General features: G+C 33.4%; 3 protein-coding genes across 10 annotated transcripts; 2 read left to right on the forward strand and 1 right to left on the reverse strand.

The window, feature by feature from the left end:
- Positions 1–985: 985 nt before the first annotated feature.
- LOC107897105 (upstream activation factor subunit UAF30) lies at positions 986–5,590 on the forward strand. 7 transcript variants are annotated; one of them, XM_016822463.2, is made up of 8 exons: positions 988–1,061; positions 1,166–1,506; positions 3,320–3,434; positions 3,543–3,717; positions 4,060–4,107; positions 4,379–4,426; positions 4,926–5,089; positions 5,249–5,590. In XM_016822463.2, the coding sequence occupies exons 2-8, from the start codon at positions 1,181–1,183 to the stop codon at positions 5,366–5,368; spliced, it is 996 nt and encodes a 331-aa protein (XP_016677952.1). In that variant the 5' UTR covers positions 988–1,061; positions 1,166–1,180; the 3' UTR covers positions 5,369–5,590. The 7 variants fall into 7 exon arrangements, with proteins under 7 accessions (XP_016677945.1, XP_016677952.1, XP_016677967.1 ...); XM_041081791.1 differs by having other exon boundaries at positions 1,014–1,061; positions 5,256–5,590; XM_016822456.2 differs by having other exon boundaries at positions 986–1,506.
- A 9,315-nt stretch (positions 5,591–14,905) lies between these two features.
- Positions 14,906–19,451, forward strand: LOC107897095 (protein misato homolog 1). Of its 2 annotated transcripts, none has more exons than XM_016822445.2 (10): positions 14,906–15,029; positions 15,137–15,222; positions 15,328–15,429; positions 15,636–15,681; positions 15,825–15,900; positions 16,511–16,874; positions 17,145–17,394; positions 17,721–17,963; positions 18,087–18,206; positions 18,598–19,451. In XM_016822445.2, exons 2-10 carry the CDS (start codon positions 15,151–15,153, stop codon positions 18,789–18,791), a joined length of 1,467 nt encoding a protein of 488 aa, XP_016677934.1. In that variant the 5' UTR covers positions 14,906–15,029; positions 15,137–15,150; the 3' UTR covers positions 18,792–19,451. The 2 variants fall into 2 exon arrangements, with proteins under 2 accessions (XP_016677934.1, XP_016677928.1); XM_016822439.2 differs by having other exon boundaries at positions 18,603–19,451.
- A 1,513-nt stretch (positions 19,452–20,964) lies between these two features.
- Positions 20,965–22,872, reverse strand: LOC107958570 (LOB domain-containing protein 36). The gene is made up of 3 exons (XM_041081793.1): positions 22,765–22,872; positions 22,384–22,574; positions 20,965–22,118 (listed from the first exon to the last, which is right to left on the reverse strand). Exon 3 carries the CDS (start codon positions 22,092–22,094, stop codon positions 21,171–21,173), a length of 924 nt encoding a protein of 307 aa, XP_040937727.1. The 5' UTR covers positions 22,095–22,118; positions 22,384–22,574; positions 22,765–22,872; the 3' UTR covers positions 20,965–21,170.
- Between the last annotated feature and the right edge of the window lie 395 nt (positions 22,873–23,267).

Here is a 23,267-nt window from a genome sequence, read left to right on the forward strand (position 1 = left end):
ATTGAAGATTCCTAGTTGATTTCTTAGGAAGTTATCATGAGTTTCTTTTATTCTTTCAGGTATACTGTATATTTGATTTTTCTCTTTTCGAGCATGAACTAATTTTCTAAATACATATGGGAGATAAACCCTACAATGAATTATGTCGTTTTATTTCTATTTTACACAATAAATACTTAGTTTCTTGTTCTCAATTATGTGTGCTTAATTCTTGGTTTGATATTTCTAGAGTATTAATCCATGTTCGATGTGCTTAAATCGGTGGTTGAAGAAAACCTGTTTAAGATTAGATCTTGCGTAATTGAGTGGAATTGCATACAATCCTAGAAATAGGACAACATAAATCTACCGAATTAGAGTCAAATCTAATAGGGGAATCCATAGCACAAGTTAGTGTAATAATAGGGGTTTAAATTAGAAAGAAATTTCAATTAATCAACCTAGAGTGAGTTGCTCTGATGCTCAAAAGAGATATTAATATAATTTAGAAATTTCTATGAATTAAAGTGCTAAGTAAGGAAATTGTGTAATTTAGATTAATAGTGACAAATGAAATCTAGATAGATTTTTTCTTGGATATTGTTTCGTTTCTTGGTTGTTATTCAATTTTTTTCTCATTTTGTTCTTTGTCGCGTTTGTTAGTTAATTAAATTAGTTAATATTAGTTTTAATCGATCATTTAAATTATTCGGTTAAATAATAGAAAAATAGTAATTACTAGTACTTGTAATCTTCGTGAAAATAATATATTTACTCATTGTAACAATAATATTAATTGATAAATACACTTGACTTAGTCAAATTTTTAATTAATTTCATGACCATCAATTACAAATATTTTTTGGAAATAGAAAATATATAATGGATAAATAACGCTGTCTAAAAATATAAGAATTCTAGTTATCTTAATATTGCGGTTGACGTTGTAGGCCCAGCCCACGTGATGCGTGTACAATGTGGCCATTTTTGTAGAAAAAATTAAAATGGCAAATCAGTAAGAATAGAAAGATCCTTGGGACACCTCAACTTTCAGTTCGCTCCAAAGTCCAAACGAGTAACGGGTGAGCCAACCTTTTTTTCTTTTTATCTCATTTATTTCTTGCTCTTCGATTTCCGCTCTTAAATGATACAAATTCTTCTACGCCACCTGATTCACTGAGTAAAGGAAACAATAACCGAAATGGTCTTGGACTCGGAGCTAATCGCCCGACTCTGGGAGTTCTTAGGTGAATCGGACCTCAACACCACAACTACAGCAATCGTGCGGCGGAGATTGGAGGAAGATTTCGGTATTGATTTGACGGACAGGAAGAAGTTTATTAGGGAACAGGTCGATTTATATCTCCAAAACCAGTTCGAAAATGCCGAAGAACAACAACAACAAGAACAAAATGAAGATGATCAGACGGATAAGATTAAATCAGAGGAAACCGACGGCTCTGATTCGGACGACGAAGAGGAGGAGCCGGAAAGAGCGAAGAACAAAAAGGCTACCTCAAAGAAACGGTCAGTTATTATTAATGATTTAGTAATTATACTAAATTTTACGCAACAGTAATTAAAGGGAATGCACGTTACTGTTTTTTCTTTTTGAAAAGATTTAGAGAATGCTTTGTTTAGAAGTTAATTGTGAGGTTACGTTGCTTATGGTTATGCTTTAGCTTTAACGGTGTGCTATGTTTTTTTTTTTTAAGATTTTTTAACAATGCATGTTTAATCGGAGAAAATGTTTTGAATGGAGAAATTTGACAGAGGCTGTTTGTATTTAATCTGAACAGGTTTTTAATTTAAATCCAACTCAGTGAGTCATTGCCGTGGAAGTCATCTTACAAGGTTGATTAATCATAGTTCTGTAAATAAAAGAAAAATAATAACGATAATGATGCGATTTCTTTTTCTTTTCCTTTTTATGTCTCATAAAAGTGAAGGAGACATATGTGTCTCGGATTCTATTTTTACTTTTAGAAACATGATATTTCTTAAAATTTCCCCAATTTTGATTTGGAAAAAGCTTAAGCAAATATATTTTGCCAATGAGGCCTTGTTGGCAAAGGCTGAGGTGTTGGGTCCTTGAGTACCTAAGTTTGAGTCTCCAGTCCCACCATGTACCGTTGCCATGTGTGGGTTTTGTCTGGTTATATACTAGTTCTTTTCCGTTTGTGCTTTGTGTTGATTTAATTTTACTTTATAGTTGCTCGGTATGTATTTGTTGTACGATATGTACTCTATTTGTACTTCTAAACTCTCCAAAAAAAGTTTTGGAGCTTTGACCAACTGTAATGAATTGCTTAACAATGAAATTGTTTGAAAATGCTTTAAATATGATCTCACCAGGCAATTTGATTTCCAAGTTCATGTTTTCTTGTTTGTCCTTTGACGCAATTGATCTTATGGAAACATTTTTTTCCTCTTGTCCCCCTTTGTCTTATAAGTTACAGTAAGATATTTGCTCTTCACCTGGAAACAATCCCTTTCAATTTGTGGTGCTGCTACATAAATTTTAAAGAAGAAAGTTGTGTTGTGTTGACTGCAATGCTTTAAAACAAGTGCAAGCTACTATATGTTCTCTCATTGTGGTTTAAATCTGGCCTCTAGAACAAGAAATATGGGTCCCTTTCTGCTTAGTGGTATGTGTATTTAAGCTCAGGTTATGTTATACAAATATTATGCCCATAAGTTGCAGTATGTTTGTTCCTTCCTTCTTTTTCGTGACTTAATCTGTTTAATTAGACTCTTGAAGATTCTCGACAATCTAAATTTTCATGTTCTCATTCTTTGATGTTTTGGGGCTGGGAAGAAGGAAATAGGTGAACTTGAACTTGTAATAAATGCTGACTCCATATTCTCCTTTCTAACAGGATAAGATTAGTTTTTCCTAAGGATGTCTTCCAGGTTGCTTTCAATGATTTCTTATCTAAGTTGCATTAAGTCTTACATGTTGGACAGACTTCTTGCTTCACTTTTGAACCAATAATATATTGTTTTGTAATATTAGCTAACAACAATTGCTGCTCTACCACCCGAGTGGCAGGACTCAATGAGTGGCTTTTGATAAAGCTTAAACATTTTCATTTCATGTGGAACGGTGAGCATATTTTAATGTGAGTTTTGCGTGAATTGTTGATATTGCACCAGCAGCTTAGAGTCTTTCTCAGATTTTGCTTAGAGCTTCCGTAGAATATACCTACACTAAGACTTTCTGTTTTACGCTGTCTTGCAAGCTTTGGAGTTTAGTAGGACACTTAATCAGTGATTGCAATTGCCATCAATCTATAGTTGTTAGTTTATGAATTTATTGTTGTTTCATTCTATAATATAGGTTAAAAGGAGTCAATAGTGAAGGTAAGAGAAGAGGAGGTGGTTTTAACAAAGTAAGCAAACTTTCCCCACAACTTCAGGAACTTTTAGGAGTCCCTGAAATGGCGAGGACTGAGGTAACTTAAAAATATCTTGAAATTTCGTTTCATTTTCTTCTTTGTTAATTTCATGATTAAGTCAAGGAGCTGCTTTGTTCTAAACTTTCTGTTTTATAATGGTGCTAGGTAGTCAAGCAAATGTGGGTTTATATTAGAGAGAAAAATTTGCAAGACCCAGTTAACAAGAAAAATATAATTTGTGACGAGCCATTGCATGCACTTTTTGGTGTTGAATCCATTGACATGTTTCAAATGAACAAAGCCCTGTCAAAGCACATCTTGCCCTTGGATTCAGACGAAGGTAAATAACCTATCTGTCCCTTCTACCATTTTGCTTTTGTTAAACTATTTTAGATAATGTCAGTTATATTAGATTTTGGGCTCAAACTATACTCTTTCGAAACTTGTAAGTAAAACTGCTGACTCCTACAGAATTGGCTAGTAACTGGGAATTGTCTTGGAAATCAGAAAAAGCAATTATTAATTGTAAATTTTTAATGTTACTCTCTCTCTTTCTCAGGAAACCGGGGCCTTGAATAAGTAAATAAAGGAAGAATACTTTTGCTTCTTGAGCCATATGCTGCAAATGTCTTGTAATTCAAACCTATCTTTTATCTAATATGATGTGCTGAATTTGTTTCAGTCAAGTCAATGGAGAGGGAAAAACCAAGAAAGCATGAGAGAGAAGAAGGTATGGATAGTAAATGATTAAATTAAGGTCTTCTCAAGAACTTATTTTGCATTGATAATTTGATATGTGAGGAGTATGTCTCACGCTCACAGCTTGTCTACCATTGTACTATTAGCAATACCTTGCACCTCAGGATTTGCTTTTTCTTAATTAAATTGAGGAAAAATAGTTTTGTTTCTTGTGCAATATGCTGCTATAACTTGAACCTACCTAATATCTAATATATGTGCTAAATTAACCTATATCGGCTTTCATGTTATTGTTGTTCCAGTCAAGTCAACGGAGAAGGAAAAGCCAAGAAAGCATGAGAGAGAAGAAGGTATGGATAGTAAATGACTAAATTAATGTCCTCTATACAGGACTTGTTTTGCATTGATACGAGGAGTTAGAATGCCTTATGCTCGCATCTTGTCTACCATTGTACCATTAGCAATACCTTTCACCTGAACATTTGCTCCCCACTATTGCACGGTTCATAAAAAGGTCTTTTTACTGTTGTTTCTCGAAAGAATGCTCTCTTTAAGTGATGTTGCAGAGATACTGTTTTGCAGCTAATTCTGGCTTTGCCGCATCCATTTAGATACAGTCAGAATGTTGCACTTTATGCCTTTTTTGTTCACGTATTTCTTTATATGTGTCCTAAACACGTTTTGAATCAGGTTTCCACCACTTATTATTACATGTTTTGTCTAATCCTTAACCCTGCAATGTGATGATCCCTCTAACCTTTATTTCATTCTTGTGCATGCACGTATCTCACTATTTTCAAAATTATTGGTTCTTACTGTTTCCGTTGCTGTCCATTTTGGTCTTTTCAGATCCAGATGAAGCAAAAGGAAAGGAAAAGCGACAGAAGGGATTTCTTGCTCCTCTTCAGCTTTCAGATGCTCTGGTAAAATTTCTTGGTACTGGAGAAAATGAGCTTACACGGGCTGTCGTGATCAAGAGAATGTGGGATTACATAAAAGAAAATAACCTCCAGGTATATCATTTGCCCACCCTGCAAAATAATATAGCAATATTTATATACCACAGTAGTGAGTAGCAATGTTCTAGTCATCATTCCTAACTGCATTAAAATACTAGGTTTGTAAAATAACAAGAAAATTTATATTCTAAACATAGCATTGGTTTAATGAAGGATCCAGCTGACAAGAGGAAAGTAATATGTGACGAGAAGCTGAAAGAGCTGTTCGAGGTTGAAACCTTCCATGGGTTCACAGTTACAAAACTCTTGGCTGCTCATTTTCTCAAGAGTTGAGCTGACCAGACCAGGCCAGACCAGAGCGGGGTTTTTGTAATTGTAAGAGAAACAAGGGGTTCCATTAATTGTTTTATTAGTTGAGGCCTTGCGTTTTATTAATTTAAGGTACAGAGTTGTTTGGTTGACAAACATACAACCGATCAGTAGCTACAGCTGAAGTTCTTATAACTTGTTTCAAAGTTCCAACAGAAAAATAAACTGTCAAATTCAATTTGTTTAGAGCTCAAGTTTTATAAGATTAACTTGCTTCAAATTTAAATAGGGAAATAAACTGATAAGTTCATTTTGTTTAGAGCATCAAATAAATAATAAAAATACGAATAATTTTAGATTTGGAGCTCAAATTAACTCATATATTAATATCAGCAAGAGAATTATCATTGCGTACGACTATTACATTTGCTCACTCTTTGAAATTTTATTATTAGAGGGTTTGGATGGAAATATTTTTTGAAAACTGATTTTATTAAAAGCAATGATCTTGGATAAGTTTAGGTGATTTGAGTTATAATTTTGCATGAGGATTAAAGTATTTCTTGAGTAAATTATTTGTTTGTATTTCATATTAATTTGGATAATATGATGCATCTAAGCATTATTGATTCTTTTAAAATAATCAAATATTTTAAACTTCAAATTCAAAACTTAATTAAATCATTTCAAATTAAATCGTTTCAACCACGCCTCGACCTTGACTCTTAATAAAAAATATTTGTCCTAAACTTTAACTAGGAATTTAATAGAAGACCCGATCAAATCCAACCCTTCCTTAATCTACTTTAATTGTTTTATTTTTATTTTTATTTTGAAGCAAATAAGATTACATTTTTTAACTTTTTATTTTTTATTTTAAAATATTTATTTATTGAAAACAAAAACTTAATATATACATATATTAAAAGTATTTTTATAAATATACTGAGAAGAGGTGGATTTACCTCAAACCCACCTCAACCCAACTAATTTTCCTAATTTCACTTGGCTCGACCCACCTTAACCTAATTTTTCAAAAATAAAATAAAATTTAACCCAAGCAAATCAAATTGAATTGAAACCATAAAATTCTATTCCAACAATATCAGTCAAATAACAATGGACGAGGCTGCCAAAGTAGAGAATGAGAGAAGAAGCTTTAGTGCAATTTTTATTATATTTTTTATGTTCATTTTACAATGTTCAGGGTTCGTGGCTACCCCTCTCAATAATGTTATATTCAAGGTTTGAACTTAAATCTTCCACTTAAAAAGTGCAATGTGCTTTACTATTACATCCAACCACTTATTAGTAGATTAAGTATAATTTTTTGAATTTTTAAAAATTGATGTTTATTGAATTATATCATTACTTATCTAACAATATATATAATTTGAAAATCATGTCATATTGAATCGGGGCATAGCATTTATATTTTAGTCGAGATTGGATCGATTTCAACGTATGGTTCCATTATAAAGAGTCAGGCCAGGGTGAGAAAAAAATCGTCCTATATCATTTCGTTGTCATCTCTAGCTTTTTCTCTCATATTCCCAGGCTTCAAATCTCACTCCCTTCCCTTCACTTTCTACATAAAACCTTCCCTCCCTTTTACCCAACACCATTTCATCTTATTTTAAATTTTAGAATAAATTACATCATTAGTCATTAAATTATAAGTAAAATTTTTATTTTGATTCATAAATTTAAAAAAATACAATTTAATCACTGAATTATTTAAAAAAAAGTTGATATAATTTTATAATGTTTGAATTTTAACTAAATTCTTAATGCATACAATACCGTAAACATGAAAAAATAATCAGCTATTGGGAACAATTCCTTAAGGCAGGTAGGTTCCTGCTTGTATCCTCTGTTAGCTACCATTATACACACTTCAATAACCATTGCCCTTTCTTTTAGGTGAAGGATGTTTGCCAAACTTCGTGGTTTCATATTTAAGGGAAAATGAAAATTATTAACATTATTTAAAATAAAGGGATAATGAATAACAAAAAAAAGTTTTAACATGTGTATCTTTACTCTTAAAATGTTTAATATGATATTTGAACTTAATTTCTATCCACCAATTTAGTACCTTCCTCTAACAGTGTTAAGTACTTACAAAAATTGCCATGTGGACTATTTAGGGAGTGTCATGTGTCAATATGATAAGAGGAAAAAGTTCAATGAGCATGAAAGAGGGACCTACATTTAATTTTCTTTTTTTCAAGGAAAAAATATTAAATAAACATAAAAAAATACATATATTAAAAAAATTAATTAATTAATTTTACACTTTTAACTTAAATTTAAAAAAAAACTCATTTGTATCTTTTCTCTTCCTCTTTTATTTTGTTTTTATAGAACGTGATTAAATTTTTTGTTTATTGTTACCGTTTGTTGTTGGATTACAGAAACCTCGGACAGATAGCCCAAACTCTCCTCTTCTTCTTATGCAACTTGATTTTTCAAAAGCAACCTCAAAACTTTCCCAAAAATCCCAAATTTTTAGGTTCTTCAAATTTCGATTTTGTGGTTTCAACAACAGATAAGTCCAATTTCGACATATGCCTTTCTTTGCCTCGAGTTGCACCTATGATTTTGGAACTTCATTTCCGTAAATCGGGTCCATAAATATTAAATATAAATATTTACGGTGTTGGTATAAAAGTTTATCAAAGTTTAGTCCTTCAATTTTGTTTATTAATTGCTTAATTAAGGTGTGAGACTAAATTGTAAAAGTCTTTATCACTATAAGTTTTTAATTGGCCAAAGACTTAGGGACTTATAATTAGCCAAAGGTCCAAAATAGCAATTAAACCAGTTTCTAATATATGTTAGTGGATGTTGGTGGATTAGAATATTAAAATGTGATTACCAAGTTAAAAATTAAGATTAATTAAAATAAAACAAATTATTAATTATGGTATAAAAGCCATTTTCGGTGGAAAGAAAGAGAGAATTCTCTTTTTCTTCTTCCTTCAAACCACCTACCATGAAAGAAATATGAAGCTTCAATTGTTTCAACTTTCAGGAACTAATTAGGTATTGTAATTAAGTCATTTTCTTGTAATTTTTATGTTTTTAAAGTCATGGGAGCTTGATTTAGCTAACCCATGTACCAATTTGTAAAACTGTTGAAGTTTTTGAAAGTTGTCATTGTTGATTTCTTAAAGATTTTTGTGTTAAATTGATAGATTTTAAGCTTAAATATGAAAAATGACTAAATTGTAATGATTAATTGTTAGTTTTTATACATAACGACTAAAGTGAATAAATTGTGAAATTTATGTGAAATTTATGTAATAATAGATATTAGACGGTCTATAGTGAAATCGGAACAGTAGTTTCGCGACCACAAATCCGAGTCCGTAAGGAAAATTATTTTAATATAATTGCATGATCTGCATTATGATAGGAATGTCATATAAAAATTTCGCTAAGAAAATTTTACCGATTACATGTCTAATTTGATAAATGACCAAATTGCATAAAATGCAAAAGTTGAGTTCTAATAGCTATAAGTATTAAATAGCTATGGAATTCAAAATTTGAGGCCCTTATATGGCAAATAGACCATTAAGAGGGGTTAGTAGATAAGTATGATGATTCATCCATGAAATTTAAGAAAAGAAAAGGACTAAATTGGAAAGTAAATAAATAAAAGATAATAAATAAAATAAATATCTAATATCATCATTTTATATCATCTTTCCCAATTCAAAGACATGGAACCCCTAGTTTTTCGGTGTTGAGTTCAAGCAAGTTGTTTTGGCTAAATTAGGTATGGATTATTGTCCCGTTTCTAGTAACTTTTATATTTCCGATATCGTAATAGCTTAATCTAGTTATCTCGGGATTAATTTGTAAAGTTATCAAAGTATTAAAGTTTTTCCATGGATGAATATGCATGAATTATGAAATTTATGGTAGAAAATAAAAGGTTGTTGATAAATAAACAACTTTTGTAAAGTGAATTTTGATGAAATTGTGATTTATGGACTAAATTGTAAAGATGTAAAATTTATGGAAAAATTCTGAATTTTATGACTTACTTGGGTTGTAAATGTTACATGTAAAAACTGGTTAGGTCTGGAATAAGGATTAAATTGCATGAATTTCATTTTCCAAGCCTAGGGACGAAATCATAATTAAATAAAAGTATAGGGGCAAAATGGTAATTTTGCCTAAGATGTGAATTAGATTGAGTTGAATGTGAATTTTATTAAATTGAGTTAAATTAACTCGTATAAATCCGATAGACCTAGTTTGAAATTGGATTGGGGAAAACAAAAAGTATCGGAATAATAGTCTACGAACACGAACATTGTCGAGGTAAGTTCGTGTAACTAAATTTTATAATTATATGTTTGAATTGAATGTTGTGTATGTGGTTGTGTTTTTGACATGTATGAGATTCAGTCACATATTCGAAAATGTTTAACAAGTATTAAATCCAGTTTGAATAAATAAAATTCGATGGATCCAGGGTTCCCGAATTGGTTGTGGTCCTGCATGTGTTTCGGACACACCATAGCTCGAAAGAGCGTCCCGTTATTAGCTATCATGAGCATCCCTATTATGGCCCTCTCGAGCTTCCCGTTATATGGTTCTTGCGAGCTTTTCGTTAATAGTTCTTCGGAGCATCCTGATTGGTTGTGATTTGTATTTGTTGTAGACACACCACAGCTCTTGTGAGCATCTCGATTAAAGGCTCTTTGTGAGCTTCCTGATCCATGGCTCTCCGGAGCTTCCCGATATGGCTCACTTGAACTTCTCAAGATATGGTTATCTAGAGCTTCCCGTTAATAGCTCTTCGGAACTACCCGTTATTGGCTTGTAAGAGCTTCCCGATTATGGCTCTTATGAGCTTCCCGTTATATAGCCCGAATAAGCTTCCCATTACATGGCTCACATAAGCTTCCTGTTATATGGCTCGAAAGAGGGCTTCCCGATTATGTGCTCTAATGAGCACCCCCGAATATGAATTGACGGATTTCAGATTCGTACACTTTATGTGTACCACCCTTGTATCCATTGATATTTTAAATGATTCAACAGGAAAAGTTCCGATATGAGATTATATGAATTCAAGATGAAATACTATGAGAAATACTTGAAATAAAAAGTTATGCTATGTACATGTTCATGGACAATTGGAGTGATAAATACATGTATGTGGAAATTGAATATTGATAAGCTCATTCATGTTTCTTGGTATTTATGTGAATTACATGACTAACATGCTTGATGAGGATATGTGTTTAGGAAAATGGCCAAATTGGCTTAAGCATCAAATGATTATTTTGTTTTATTTTCCTCTGTTCTATAGTAATTTGGAAGCTCGTTGGGTTAGAAGCTTGGCAGAGATATCATCACACTATCCGTCAGCTCAATTCGGTATATTTAGTAAATTAAATTTGGTTATAATGGCATGTATAGGTTAATTAGCCAATGTTGGCACATACATGTTTGGTTGTAACTAGCCATTTGAAATGGCTAGTGATTGATATATTTTGATGTATTTATGAGTATCTTTATCTAGTTAATGTGTATCGTAAAATGATTGAAGTAGAAGTGAGAATGGATTATGCATATGAATATTTGATCAAATAGGTAGGTAAGTAAGTTTGTATACTTGGTTATTTGAGGTATTATATAATGCATAAGACTTGAATTTGGCTTGGTTTAAATGTCTTGGATTGGCTTGTGAATGTGTTAAAGTGTTAATGTAGGTGGAAGGTAAATTTGGGTGAGAAATATGGCTTGAAAATAGCCCTATTTCGTCAACACGGGTAGAGATACGGGTGTGTATCTCAGCCGTGTGTCCTTTACATCCTTTAAATTGCAAAATAGAATGCTCAGGAATTTTCACATAGCCTGGCACACGGGCATGTGACTTGGCCGTGTGACTCAAGTCAGAGAGTTACACGGATACGAACATGGGCTCGGATACGGCCGTGTGCTCTATTTTGAATGCCCACATGGCCTAACCATACAGGCGTGTGTCCCTTACACCTTGATTAAATTTTAAAAATTTTGCAAAATTTTTTACGAGTACCCGATTTAGTCCCGACTTGTTTCTAATAAATGTTTTGGGTCTTGAGGGCTCATATAAAGGACTTTATAAATAATTTCTGACATGAAAATTAAATAATATGAAATGACTGTATTTGTTCTGTAAATTTCGGTAATGCTCCGTAACTCTGTTCCGATGATGGATACGGGTTAAGGGTGTTACAAGGTCCCTAAGGGATGTGATTAAGATCTTTTTTCAAAGCGAAGCTCAAAAGTGGAAGATATTGTTATTTCAGTTTCAAAGACTAAATTGAATCAAATGTAAAACTTAAAGGGGATTTAAAAATGGAATTAAATAGGTTCATGCATGTAACACCCCTCACCCAATTCGGTCGCCAGACCTGAGTTATAGGATGTTATGATAGTAATCGGAACAATTACATACAAATCTTAATTCAAAATTTCAAATAAACATGTAATTATTACACATATCATGCATCACAAACAAAGCTGGGTTTAATTCAAGCTTATAAAAGCTCAAAAATTTACCCGGAAATAAACAGGAATCAAATTGCAACAATTTCGAAAGATAAAGGCATTCATGTAAAACAGGGGCCACATGGCCGTGTAACTCTTTAAAGCTTTGTGGATCAAATTGCAAAAATTGCTTCAAAAGTTACATGGTCGTGTAACAAATTGTGACCATGTGAAATCTAAATGACCCAAATCTATAGCACTCACACGGGCGTGTGGCCAACCCGTGTGGCAATTGGGAATCTTGTGCTTCTAATTCTTCCTATTAACTAGTAGACACACGGGTGTGTGGACAGGCCGTGTTGTGCAAAATATGTCATTAATTCCTACTTCATACCAAACTAAATCAATAGCCTAATTGATGACCCAATGCACATTTAAACCAAATCAAAACCAACATAAACTTAATAGAAAACATACCAATTTATCACATTCTAAACACATTCAAGCATTATACCAATATGCCTCAAATGGAACCAACACATAGCATAGTCATAAGGGCATTACTTGTCACTCAAATAAGTTGATACCATTCCATGCCATTCAAACATGTACTTAAACTTATGTTACTAGCACCTATTAGTATCAAAACCATCTTACCCCAATGCCATTATGCACACATTAAAAACCCTCATATAAAAGCATTCAAACCCAACATCATTCTTTGCTCAAACTCATGAACACACTAAAAACATACACATATAATTCAAGTATTTTACTCATATCATGTTAAGATTCAAAACAAACATTATAAACATAGATCATTTCATCATTATCCAAAATAAACACTTAATCACATTTAAACCTAGACACATATCACATAACTAGTTCAAGAACAATCCAAAAGTCTACCGAGTTTGAAGCTGGATAGTGTGAGCTTTGGAGTGGTCCGACAGACACGTTTCGCAAAAATGCCAACAACAAATACAGAAAAATGAAATAATGTAAGCATTATGAATACTTAGTAAATTCATAGGGACTAAAATAGTAAACTCGCCTCAATTACTATTAATATAACAAATTATCTACTATACGACTTTCCTGTTTCCTCATTTAACAACAATAAGGTGAGATCATCATAAGCAAGTCTCAAAGCAATTCAATTTATATAGTGCCATTCAACTCAATTCAATTTCATTTAATCATTTAATCAGTATCATCAAATATTTATATACTTCAGTTACATTATTCAATCATCATATAACATATCAATTCGAAACACACATATCATTATTTCAGTCATATGACATTTTTAATTTATATAATTCAATCCAAATTAATACTATTCCATCAAAACCTTTTATCAAAAACAACATTTACATCATTCCAATTTCAAATAACCAATTCCAATTACAATCACAATATACAATATCAAATAAATTAATTTATTTTAACTTTAACCATTTAGCCTCATTTCAAATAACCAATTCCAATTCCAATTCCAATCACAATATACAATATCAAATAAATTAGTTTATTTTAACTTTAACCATTTAGCCTCATGAACTATAATAAACAAATACAGATACACGAGTAATCACCCAAAACACACTTGATTGCTCAAATAAGCTATATCACCCATATGCACACCTGGGCACCGAGTGCCAAACCCGTAGGCTACACATCCCTCCAAAAACACACCGAATCTCCATAGAGATAAACTCGGTAATCCATAACAAATGTTGGATTCTAATACAATCAATGAATTTCCCATACATCTATATCATATATCATACAAAATCTCGTATAGTGCGTGGATAACCCTATTGGCATGCTAATTGTATCCTATCCTATGTTCATTTGGGCTCACTACACATATCAAAACTACTCTTTACAATTCAGTCCTTTTTTTCCCACATTCTGTACCAATTTGTAAACAAATTAAAATACATTCAAATATTATAATTTCACAGTTCAACCACAAACATTACATGAATATACATAACTATATCGTATGAATTTATCGAGTAAGATTAGAGACAATTGAACTTACATAAAATTTGTAGTTACTGGGTTTCTTTTGGATGAGAGAAAGCTGAGAATGTTTTTTTAGGGTAAAAGAAAAAGGGTGTTTACCGCTTTTTTAGGTGTTTTTTTTACTTTTAAGAAAATGGTTTAATTGATTTAGAGTCCCTTAACTTTAATAGTTGATTTTATTTGGAAAAAATACCATGTGGCTGTATATAATTAATCCACATGGCGACTAGAGGTGTCATTGGGTCGGACCAAGCCAGGCCAACTAAAATTTTAGGCCCGTTTGCTAGGCCTGGCTTGAAAAAAAGCTTAAAATTTTGTCCAAGTCCAGCCCGGATAAAAATGTTGAAACCCGGGCTCAACCTGCCCATATTAATTTTTTATATTATTTTTTATATAAAATTTTTTAAAAAATATAATACATCAAAAATACTAAAAATATTAAAATAAATGTTTCCTAACAAATTGAAAATAAATTAAAAAACAATATGTACACTTAAAATAACATTAAGATAGGTGAAACTTAATAACCAAATGTCTCTAAAATAGTAACAAAATTAACAATAAAACAAAAGTTATACATTATCCAAACAATAACAACAAAATTTAGCAACATAGTAGTGAAATGGTAGCAAAATAGTGAAAAAAATAGCAAAAAAAAGAACAAGAATAGTAAAAAAAAGCTATAGTTTTTTTTTTTGTATATTTGGGCCAGGTTGGGCTCAGGCCAAAACAACCTTATTTGAGGCCCTGCCCGTTTTCTAAACGAGCTCATTTTTTTTTGCTCAAACCCATTTTTTGAGCCTATATTTTTACCCAAACTCTCTACTTTTCGAGTAGGCCTTCGGATGGATAGGTCTAATGGCAACTCTTGTCAGTAATTGACATCGTTAGAAAGAGATACTAGATTGGTAGATAGAAATTAAATTCAAGTATCACATTGGATATTTTGAAAATAAAAATACCACAATAAAAATTTTGTTAAAGTAATTAGGATTTTTTGTCATTATCCCAAAAGTATATAAATAAGGCTTTAGTAATTAGAATAAGAATTCGCTAGTATCTTAAAACGCCCGCACTATTGAAACGGCGCGAAACGTGTTCCGAGCGAGCTCGTTCTTTCTTTCTCTCCATTGCTTCAAACCCTAGATCGCTGGTAAGCATCTAAAATTCCCTCCTCTTTCTAATTCGAATTGTTTATCTCTGAAAAGACTTTCTAGCAAATTAAGGTACCCACTCGACATAAAAATTTCATTCTTTTAGGTAAATAAATAATCATGAGAGAAATTGTTACTGTCCAAGTTGGAAGTTTCGCTAACTTCATCGGTTCTCACTTCTGGAACTTCCAGGTTCAATTTATCTTTACTTATTTCCTTTCTTTTAATTTGATTATATTTCTTTTTCAGCTTGTTGAATTGCTTTTTTCTTTTTTATTTCCTTAACCAAAAATGAAGGATGAAATGCTTGGCTTAGCCGCGGATCCTTATGGTGATCCAGTCTTCAAAATTCAGAGTCTAAACATGGATGTTATCTACCGTACGGGTGAAACGCATCAGGTGCAACTTTGACCAATTGCTTCTGATATTATTATTGCCTAAGACAAATCTATTTTCATACCGTAAATGATTCAACCATATTTGTCTTAAAATTTGTTTTATTATTGCAAGGCTTATATGAATTTAGTTTTAGAATGCTTTGGAGTAGTTAATTGGTTGTTGCTATTTCTAGAGTTATAGTTATTTATGATGCTGTATATATGCAGGGAACTACTAGTTATACTCCTCGTCTTCTCTCTATCGACTTCCAAGGTGCTCAGTTTTTAACTAGCAAAGTTGATTTTTCTATCCTATATCTGGTTCCTTTTCTTTCAACTAGATTGCATGAACAGTGATGTCGATTTGTATATCCTTAATTTATATTCTACTGATGGGAGCTTTATAATACATCGTAGGATCCCTTGGATCAGTGAGTTCAAAGGGGACATTGTATAGCGAGGGTTCTAACGAACCATCTGAAGTTGTTACTTGGTGAGAGCTTCCTTCTCAACTAATTGCGTCAGTGTTTTTGGTGTACATTTTTATTTTGTTTTCTGTTGGCCTTTGTGCATTACCCCTTAAAAAAAATGGCATACAAAAGTAACTGTAATAAGTATGTTGCTTTTGCCTTTTTCAGTGACATGTAGATGGTTGAGTGTCAAGAGTTCAATATCTGGCACAAGCTGGTTTTTTATCGACGATTCTTGTTCTAAGTAAAATATTTACTGTTTTTCTCTATGAAGAATGCTTTCCTTGCAATGTAACAAACATAATGTTGTTTCAACCTCATTTTTACTAATATAAGTAGTGTTCTCTTTTAATCATAAAAAGAGCTGCATCTGATTTCTATTACTCACTACTTATGAGAAATGCTTATGATTAAGACTTTAAGTCTTAGAACTCTTACAAATATGTTGTAATGAGTCCGAAGCGGCTCCTGTTTTATTGTAGCACTTTATATCACAAGCTTGTAATGAATTACATAAAGTTCACAGTTGTATGTCTTCTGAATTTCAGGACTATGTGCTTTGCCCTTGTATGAGCTTTGAGTGCATAAGATTTCTACGTGCACTAACTTGATCCTCTTTGAAAGAATATGCAGGGCAGGACATGTTTCTACTCATGCATCTGAACCACAAAATAAGAATTTATTCTTGCAAAGTCTGTATCAGGAAGAGCAGGATGTTGCTTTGACAAATGGTAACAATGGTGAGGCTAAGGATTCTCAACACGAAATTCAGGATACAGATATAGTCCGCTGTTTAGATGAAGGAGTCCAATTTTGGACAGACTTCTCAAAAGTTCATTATCATCCTCAGAGTTTGTATGAAGTAAATGGATTGTGGATGGATGTTAAACAATTTGACAATTATGGAATTGGGCGGGATGTCTTCATGGAGAATTTACGAGGAGAAGAAATATGTGATAAGCTTCGTTTCTTCGTAGAAGAGTGTGATCATATCCAGGTAAAACTTTGACCTATGGTATGATTCTTTCCAGAAATCTTTTGCAGGACAACATTTAAGACGTTTTGTTGTCAACTGAATATGGATGACGAGGTCTTGTTAATGAACTTTTCTAGAGGTTTTAACATAACGATGCGTAGGATAATATGGTTTGGAAAGCCCTCATCATTTCCCTTTCATTTTAACCTTGTGCACCTCTTAAACATCATTTATATTCAGATTTAATGTTGCTGGTTTAATTTTTTTGTCAATCATTGGTGATGTCTACAGGGCTTTCAATTCATTGTTGATGACTCAGGAGGTTTCTCCCCTTTAGCTGCTGATTTTCTGGAAAGTGTTTCTGATGAATATACGAACACTCCAGTGTTGTTATATGCTGTTAGGGGTCCTAGTTCTCATATGAGCCTGAGTAGCAGGAAGCAGACAGTTGTAAGAGATCTTCATGATGCAGTATCTTTCTCAAGATTATCTTCTTTCTGTAAAATGATTGTGCCTGTTGGTTTGCCCTCATTGAGTAGGAGTAAGTCAAATTATGATTTTGGCTGTCTTCTATCATTTTTGTATTTGCTTCGTATGGTCGTACATGGTCTCAAATTGAATGTCCTTTAGAACCTTGATCCTCATAAAATATCAAGGATTTTCTGAGTACATATGTGCATATTGTTTTCTTTCTGATCATATAGCATATCTTATAATGTTCAGCTGTCAGCTGAATCATATTCTGTCAAAACACGAATGTCACTTTTTAATTTGGTTATGCTGATAGCATGACACACTTCAATAAAATTATCCTGGCCCTGATCTTAACCAATATGGACTAAAGATTCTGCTCACCTAATTTTGAAGGTAAAACTTCAACTTTCCTCAACATTAAAGATGAGAATCCTTACCACTGCAGTGCTGTGTATGCTGCGGCGCTACACTCTACAAGTCTCCCATTCCGCATGGAGCCACTTGGTCCTACCGCAGATTTATCTGATGTGTTTGGTGCTGTGGATGTTAATGGCTTTGTACAAATGCTAGCTGGACAATCTAGGCAGAATATGGTGGCCATTCTGGATGTTGCAATGCCAAGCCCCTGTTTGTCGGGCATGTTGTGAATGCCTCTCTCAACCTATGATATGAATTGCTTTTCACTTGCTCCTTTTTAGTAAAATCAATTAGGTATTGCTTAAGAAAACTGAGTTGATTGTTCCAAATTCCGAAATCCAGGGAAACAAGACAAGCAATCCTTGCTTAGGAATTTGCAGCCATTGACTCCCGAGGTTGCAGAGGATGTGGATGATCTGCAGGCTGTGGAATCAATGATCGTGCATGGAGCAATTGGGTCAGGTACCATTTAGGATTTGTGCATATTTTCAGATTAAGATATTTTAATTATAAATAATTCTCTTATTAAAGTCTCCTTAATATGCTCAGAAGCATTAGGCACATTACCACGAACTTTTTGAAAACTCTTGCTCATTAAATGCTTTTCCACTTGAATTAAGCTTATTATACATTTGACGGTAAGGAAACCTTGCAGAAGCCAGAAGGTGCAAATATTTTTATTACCTTAGCAGGATAGGTATTTTAGTGACAAATCATTTCTTGGTATAGATAATAAATTAAAAGCACCATTGGCGGTGAGGGTTATGTCTGTGTATGAAATATTGATTTTTATCTGAAAATTTCCCTCTGATGTGGCATTATCAACTCTGATAACTGAGATTATTTGTATTAGTGCAGGAGGTCATCGCTTATCAGTTTCTGAAGTTAAGAATGCAATCCATGGTGCATATGAATGTGCAACCACAAGGCCAATGTTCTGCCATCTATCAGCGGCTCGTTGCCCTCTCCCAATTCCTTTGCCATTCCCTTCAATCTTTGGTAATCTTGTCGGCCAGCATGGTGAGCTGCTGGGAAGCCCAATCTTAGGTTCTTCATCAAGAGGGTCACTTGATGTTCATTCTATCCCCATGGCTGCTAGAATGCGATCCAGCCGTGCTATCATGCCATTTTTGGAGAACAGATTGGCTAATCTTCATAAATTTGGTATTGAGCGAGGATGTCCCGGGACAGAGTTGCTTAGAAGTTGGGGGTTTGGAAAGGATGAACTGGAAGATATGGGTGAGACATTGTCTAAAATGGTTAGGGCAGTTGACCCTCATTCCGATATATCATCTGATTCTGACTAAGATCGTCGTGGATGAGAAGATAACGTACATTTTCCTGTTTTATGTTGTCTCTGATCAGTTCACCTGCATAGTGTTTGGGTTAAAATTATTCCTCACAAAGTGATTAATCTGGAAAGAGAGTTTTGCTGGGCCTGTGATGGAAAAAGGGGTACTTGTATGGGTGGTAATGAAGGAGATCATTTGCTTGTAACTTTCCAGTAAAATTAAGAGAAAAAAATGGTATTGGTTCATAAATTTTCAATTGGTTGCTGCCTACGTAATTTTATGCACCGATTACTAATTGAGTGGCGGAGAAGCATATACTTTTCGCTGCTAGATGTCAGCAATTGATTTTTCCCCCCTGGATTAATATATCCGTAACCTTCAGAAATGTTTCCTCTAATATAAACTTTTAGAAATATTCAAATCAGCGTCATTTATTGTCATTTTATTTTATTTTTGTTTTCAATGGTAACCGAAATTAATAAAAAGAAATTTCTTTCATTTTGTCCCAATTGTAAAGTCTGAAATGAAGAGGCTACTTACATGACCTTTCACATCTCAGGCCATATCTGCTTGGTTTAGCATGCTATAAGTCTATAAGGGCAGGCAGGATCCTCTTGTCTTTATTATTTCAGTTTTGAACCTTTCTGTCTGTGTTGACATCAGATGGCATTGGCATATCGCCTTTCCTTAAACTAACAAACATAGACACCCAAGCTAACCTATACGCACTTGTACCTGTCAATTTTATGGCACTGGTACTCTCTCCTATTTTATACCTTTCCATCTCTGTTAATTTAAATATTCTCGTTTTTAGAAAATATATATAACTACACATTCTAAAATAAAATACCAATACCAATTTAAGATATTACTCATGCATTACTTGTTTTATTTGATTATGAATTATTAAATGTTTATAGTTTTTTTTTATTTTGTAAATAATCATAAAAAAAAAGTTGTTTAATATAACTTAAAGCTGAGAAAATAACCACCCCTGAATATGAGTGCGGTGGGAAGAAAACGCAACAATGGTCAATTGCCCGTATTTTGTATTCGAACTTTTAATTCTTAAGTTCTTTCAAGGTTATTAGTAGGCCGGCTAATAAGGTTACCAATAAGATCAACTAGATAGGCTAGGACCTGGTTTAGTGCAAATTCCCCTCAGGGAACTCCATCATTTTGTTATTGCTAATGCGGCCTTTCCTTTCAAATAAAGACAAAAAATACAAGCTCCATGCCCGCCATAGAGAAACTACATCAAAACATTTCCTACTGTATTTGTGATAATTTATTATAAGACAACAAGATGTACCCCAATGGGTGCCCTATTAGGGTTGGAAATTTCAACCCCACTCAACTCATACCCACCGGTTCTATAATGAAACCTAAACACAACTCTTTTAGCAACATTACTAATAAGTACCACTGCATTCTAATTTTTATGTGCATATATATATATTTATGAAAATGGAGTAGGAAAAGAGGTCAATGTATTGATCTACCAACAGCACCAAATTCCCAGAAAACCAACTCTCTATCTACCTCCTTTAATTTCTCTAATTCATTCATTCATGCATGCATGCTTATTACAAAAATCTAGTGTTACTTTTTTAAAAGTTTAATCAAAGCCAAAAAGCTAACAACTAACTGTTCACTCATTTGACTGTTTTCATGGTAGCAGAATTTTCCTCATTATTTCATCCAATATTTGTAGAGAAGTAAATAAAATTTTAGAAAAATGAGAATTTTCTTTCAATATTTCATCATTTGAGGCTTCTGCTACTTTGATCAAATTATACCTATCTCTCAACTGTGAATAAACAGACATATATATTTCTTTTTACACAGTCGAGAAGAGTAATTCAAGCTCAATTTCCCCCATTTACGACATGCATTGCACAAAAAACTAACCAACACCCTTTCCTTCATTAATGCAAAGCTTATCTTGTTTTCAGTAAAAATAATAAAAATTAAACATGAAAAAACTATTAATATTTATATTGGAAATACTTTACCTTGAATCAAATTTTGGTTTCATCAAAACGCGGAAAGGCAGGCACTCAAGCTGCAAAAGTAAAACAAAGAACAAAAAACCAAAAAGAGTTTTTTTTTTTTGGGGGGGGGGGGTTGTTATTCAACAAGAAGGACCAATACTCCTACCCTCCTCGCTGCCCGTCATTTGCGGTTGGTTTTGCTGTGATTGTGGATGTTCTTGGGGTTGACCTTCTTGTGTTTGAAGCAGAAGGTGTGGTTGAAGTGAATGGCTTCCATGTTGTTGCTGTGGTTGTGTTTGAATCTGATAAGGGTTATCAAAACTCCCTAAAGCCAAAGAGGATGACATGGAAGATCCGGGTGTTATCTGATTGAAACCAGTTGCAGTAACTGAACCACCCCCATCAAACCCTCCTCTATTAAACCTCACAATCTCATGCTGTTGCTCACCCTGTTGATGCTGATGCTGATGTTCATATCCCCTGAACATTTCTTGTTGTTCCCTTGCCGCCACCGCCGCCACCAGTTGTTGTTGCGCCTCGAAAATCTGAGCCTGTTGTTGTGGTGGCTCCCTAATCACCAACTGTCCCCCATGGGAACCCGAAGCAGCGGCGGCCGTAGGAATCCCCATCATGGGCATCATATTGTGTTGCATCACGGCTGAAGAAGCGTTCCCAACATGTTGTTGCAAAAAAACATGCGGTTGTAAGATAGGGAGCATTGCTTGAGGGCCAATGTAAGTGGCGAGTTCTTTCTTGGCGTTGTTAAGATCGTGTTGCATTTGTTTGAGCTTGTGTTGCAAGATGGAGATGAGGCCGACGCAGCCGTAGACGGGGTCACGGAGACGAGCCTCGGCCTCGTAGGCTAAGGAGTTGACAGCATCCTCGCGTTGAGATGCGTTGAGTTCGTTTAAAAGCTTGGCGACATTGCTGGCACCGAACACTTTGTGGACGTTGGCGAATTTCTGGGGATTGTCAGGTGGGAAGTAAGGCGCAAAGACGCATTCTTGGGTGCATTTTCTACGAAGAAACTTGCACGCTGCGCAAGGTGCGTTTGACGATGACATCTTTTTTGTTGTCTTATTCTTCAACTGAAACCATCAAATGAACTCAGATCATCAATATTCATGGCGTTCCGCAAGATCTTAAAAAACACCCACAAATATAAAAAAAGCCATCTACACGAGATTTAATACACAAGTATTAAAAGTGTATTGAAATGAGAGTTGGAGTCAAGGAAGCTTCTTCATTTCCATAATCAAGGTAAAATAATATATAAATTTTATATACTATCAAGAACATTAAACCCCCCCCCAAAAAAAAAAATCCTATTTTTGGATGATTGGAAAAGCTTACCCTTTGGTAAACAAGAGAAACCAACAAAAGTAGGCAGGCAGTTTTCTAAGAACAAATCGCATATTTGCAAGATCGATCCTTCATCTTCGAAAACATGGAGATCAAAACCTTAAAACGAGAAGCAAATCATGTGGTGGTTTCTGGGCAAATCTTCATTTCTCCAAAATGATCAAACGGGTTCTCTTCTCTCACTGTGTCATTGGAAAATCAAAGAGAACAAAATAGATGGTCAAACAGAACTTTAACCTAATCCTAAAGACTAGAGCAAACAGATAATCATTTTCAAAATCAAAATCTTAGGATTCTAATTTTTTGTATGTTCCAAAATTTTGATAAATATAAATAAGTAAATGAGAATAAATTTATTATCATCAGTATCACCTTAAAAAGGTTCCTTCTTCCTCTGAGCAAAAATTAAATGCGTCTCTGAGTTACCTCTTTGTCCCTGCTTTCTCTGCCTTTATTTCCCAAATTACCCTTTTCTTGCATGTAGTTTTAGTTTTATAGATAATTAAAATGGAAACATTATTATGAGAAAATTACAATTAATTAGCAGATGAGGAAAATAATTAGTTATGATTTAATTTTATAGATCAATCTCAACTGCACTAGTTATAGGTAAATTTTCTTTTACATTTTTAAAAATATAAATATAATTAGAATTCCTATTGAAAATCACAAATTTAGAATACATATGTATGAATAATATACAATAATTAATGAAACGTACAGTTTATAACGAATTGATCATAATAACACATGAAATCAATATGATATTAAAATAAAAAATAGATTAAATTGTGAGTAAAACGAATTTTAAATACATAAATACATCATATTAATAATATTAAATTCACTACAATTGTTTATCATGATGTTCCTAC

This window comes from Gossypium hirsutum, chromosome A11 (genome assembly GCF_007990345.1).
Source record: "Gossypium hirsutum isolate 1008001.06 chromosome A11, Gossypium_hirsutum_v2.1, whole genome shotgun sequence".
NCBI lineage: Eukaryota > Viridiplantae > Streptophyta > Magnoliopsida > Malvales > Malvaceae > Gossypium > Gossypium hirsutum.

Coding starts and splice junctions, on each gene's coding strand:
- LOC107897105 (XM_016822456.2), top strand. CDS start 1,181: ATGGTCTTGGACTCGGAGCTAATCGCCCGACTCTGGGAGTTCTTAGGT. Junction 3,718..4,059: donor GCCCTTGGATTCAGACGAAG/GTAAATAACCTA, acceptor AATTTGTTTCAG/TCAAGTCAATGGAGAGGGAA. Junction 5,090..5,248: donor TAAAAGAAAATAACCTCCAG/GTATATCATTTG, acceptor GGTTTAATGAAG/GATCCAGCTGACAAGAGGAA.
- LOC107958570 (XM_041081793.1), bottom strand. CDS start 22,094: ATGTCATCGTCAAACGCACCTTGCGCAGCGTGCAAGTTTCTTCGTAGA.
- LOC107897095 (XM_016822439.2), top strand. CDS start 15,151: ATGAGAGAAATTGTTACTGTCCAAGTTGGAAGTTTCGCTAACTTCATC. Junction 15,682..15,824: donor TCTCTCTATCGACTTCCAAG/GTGCTCAGTTTT, acceptor AATACATCGTAG/GATCCCTTGGATCAGTGAGT. Junction 15,901..16,510: donor CCATCTGAAGTTGTTACTTG/GTGAGAGCTTCC, acceptor AAGAATATGCAG/GGCAGGACATGTTTCTACTC.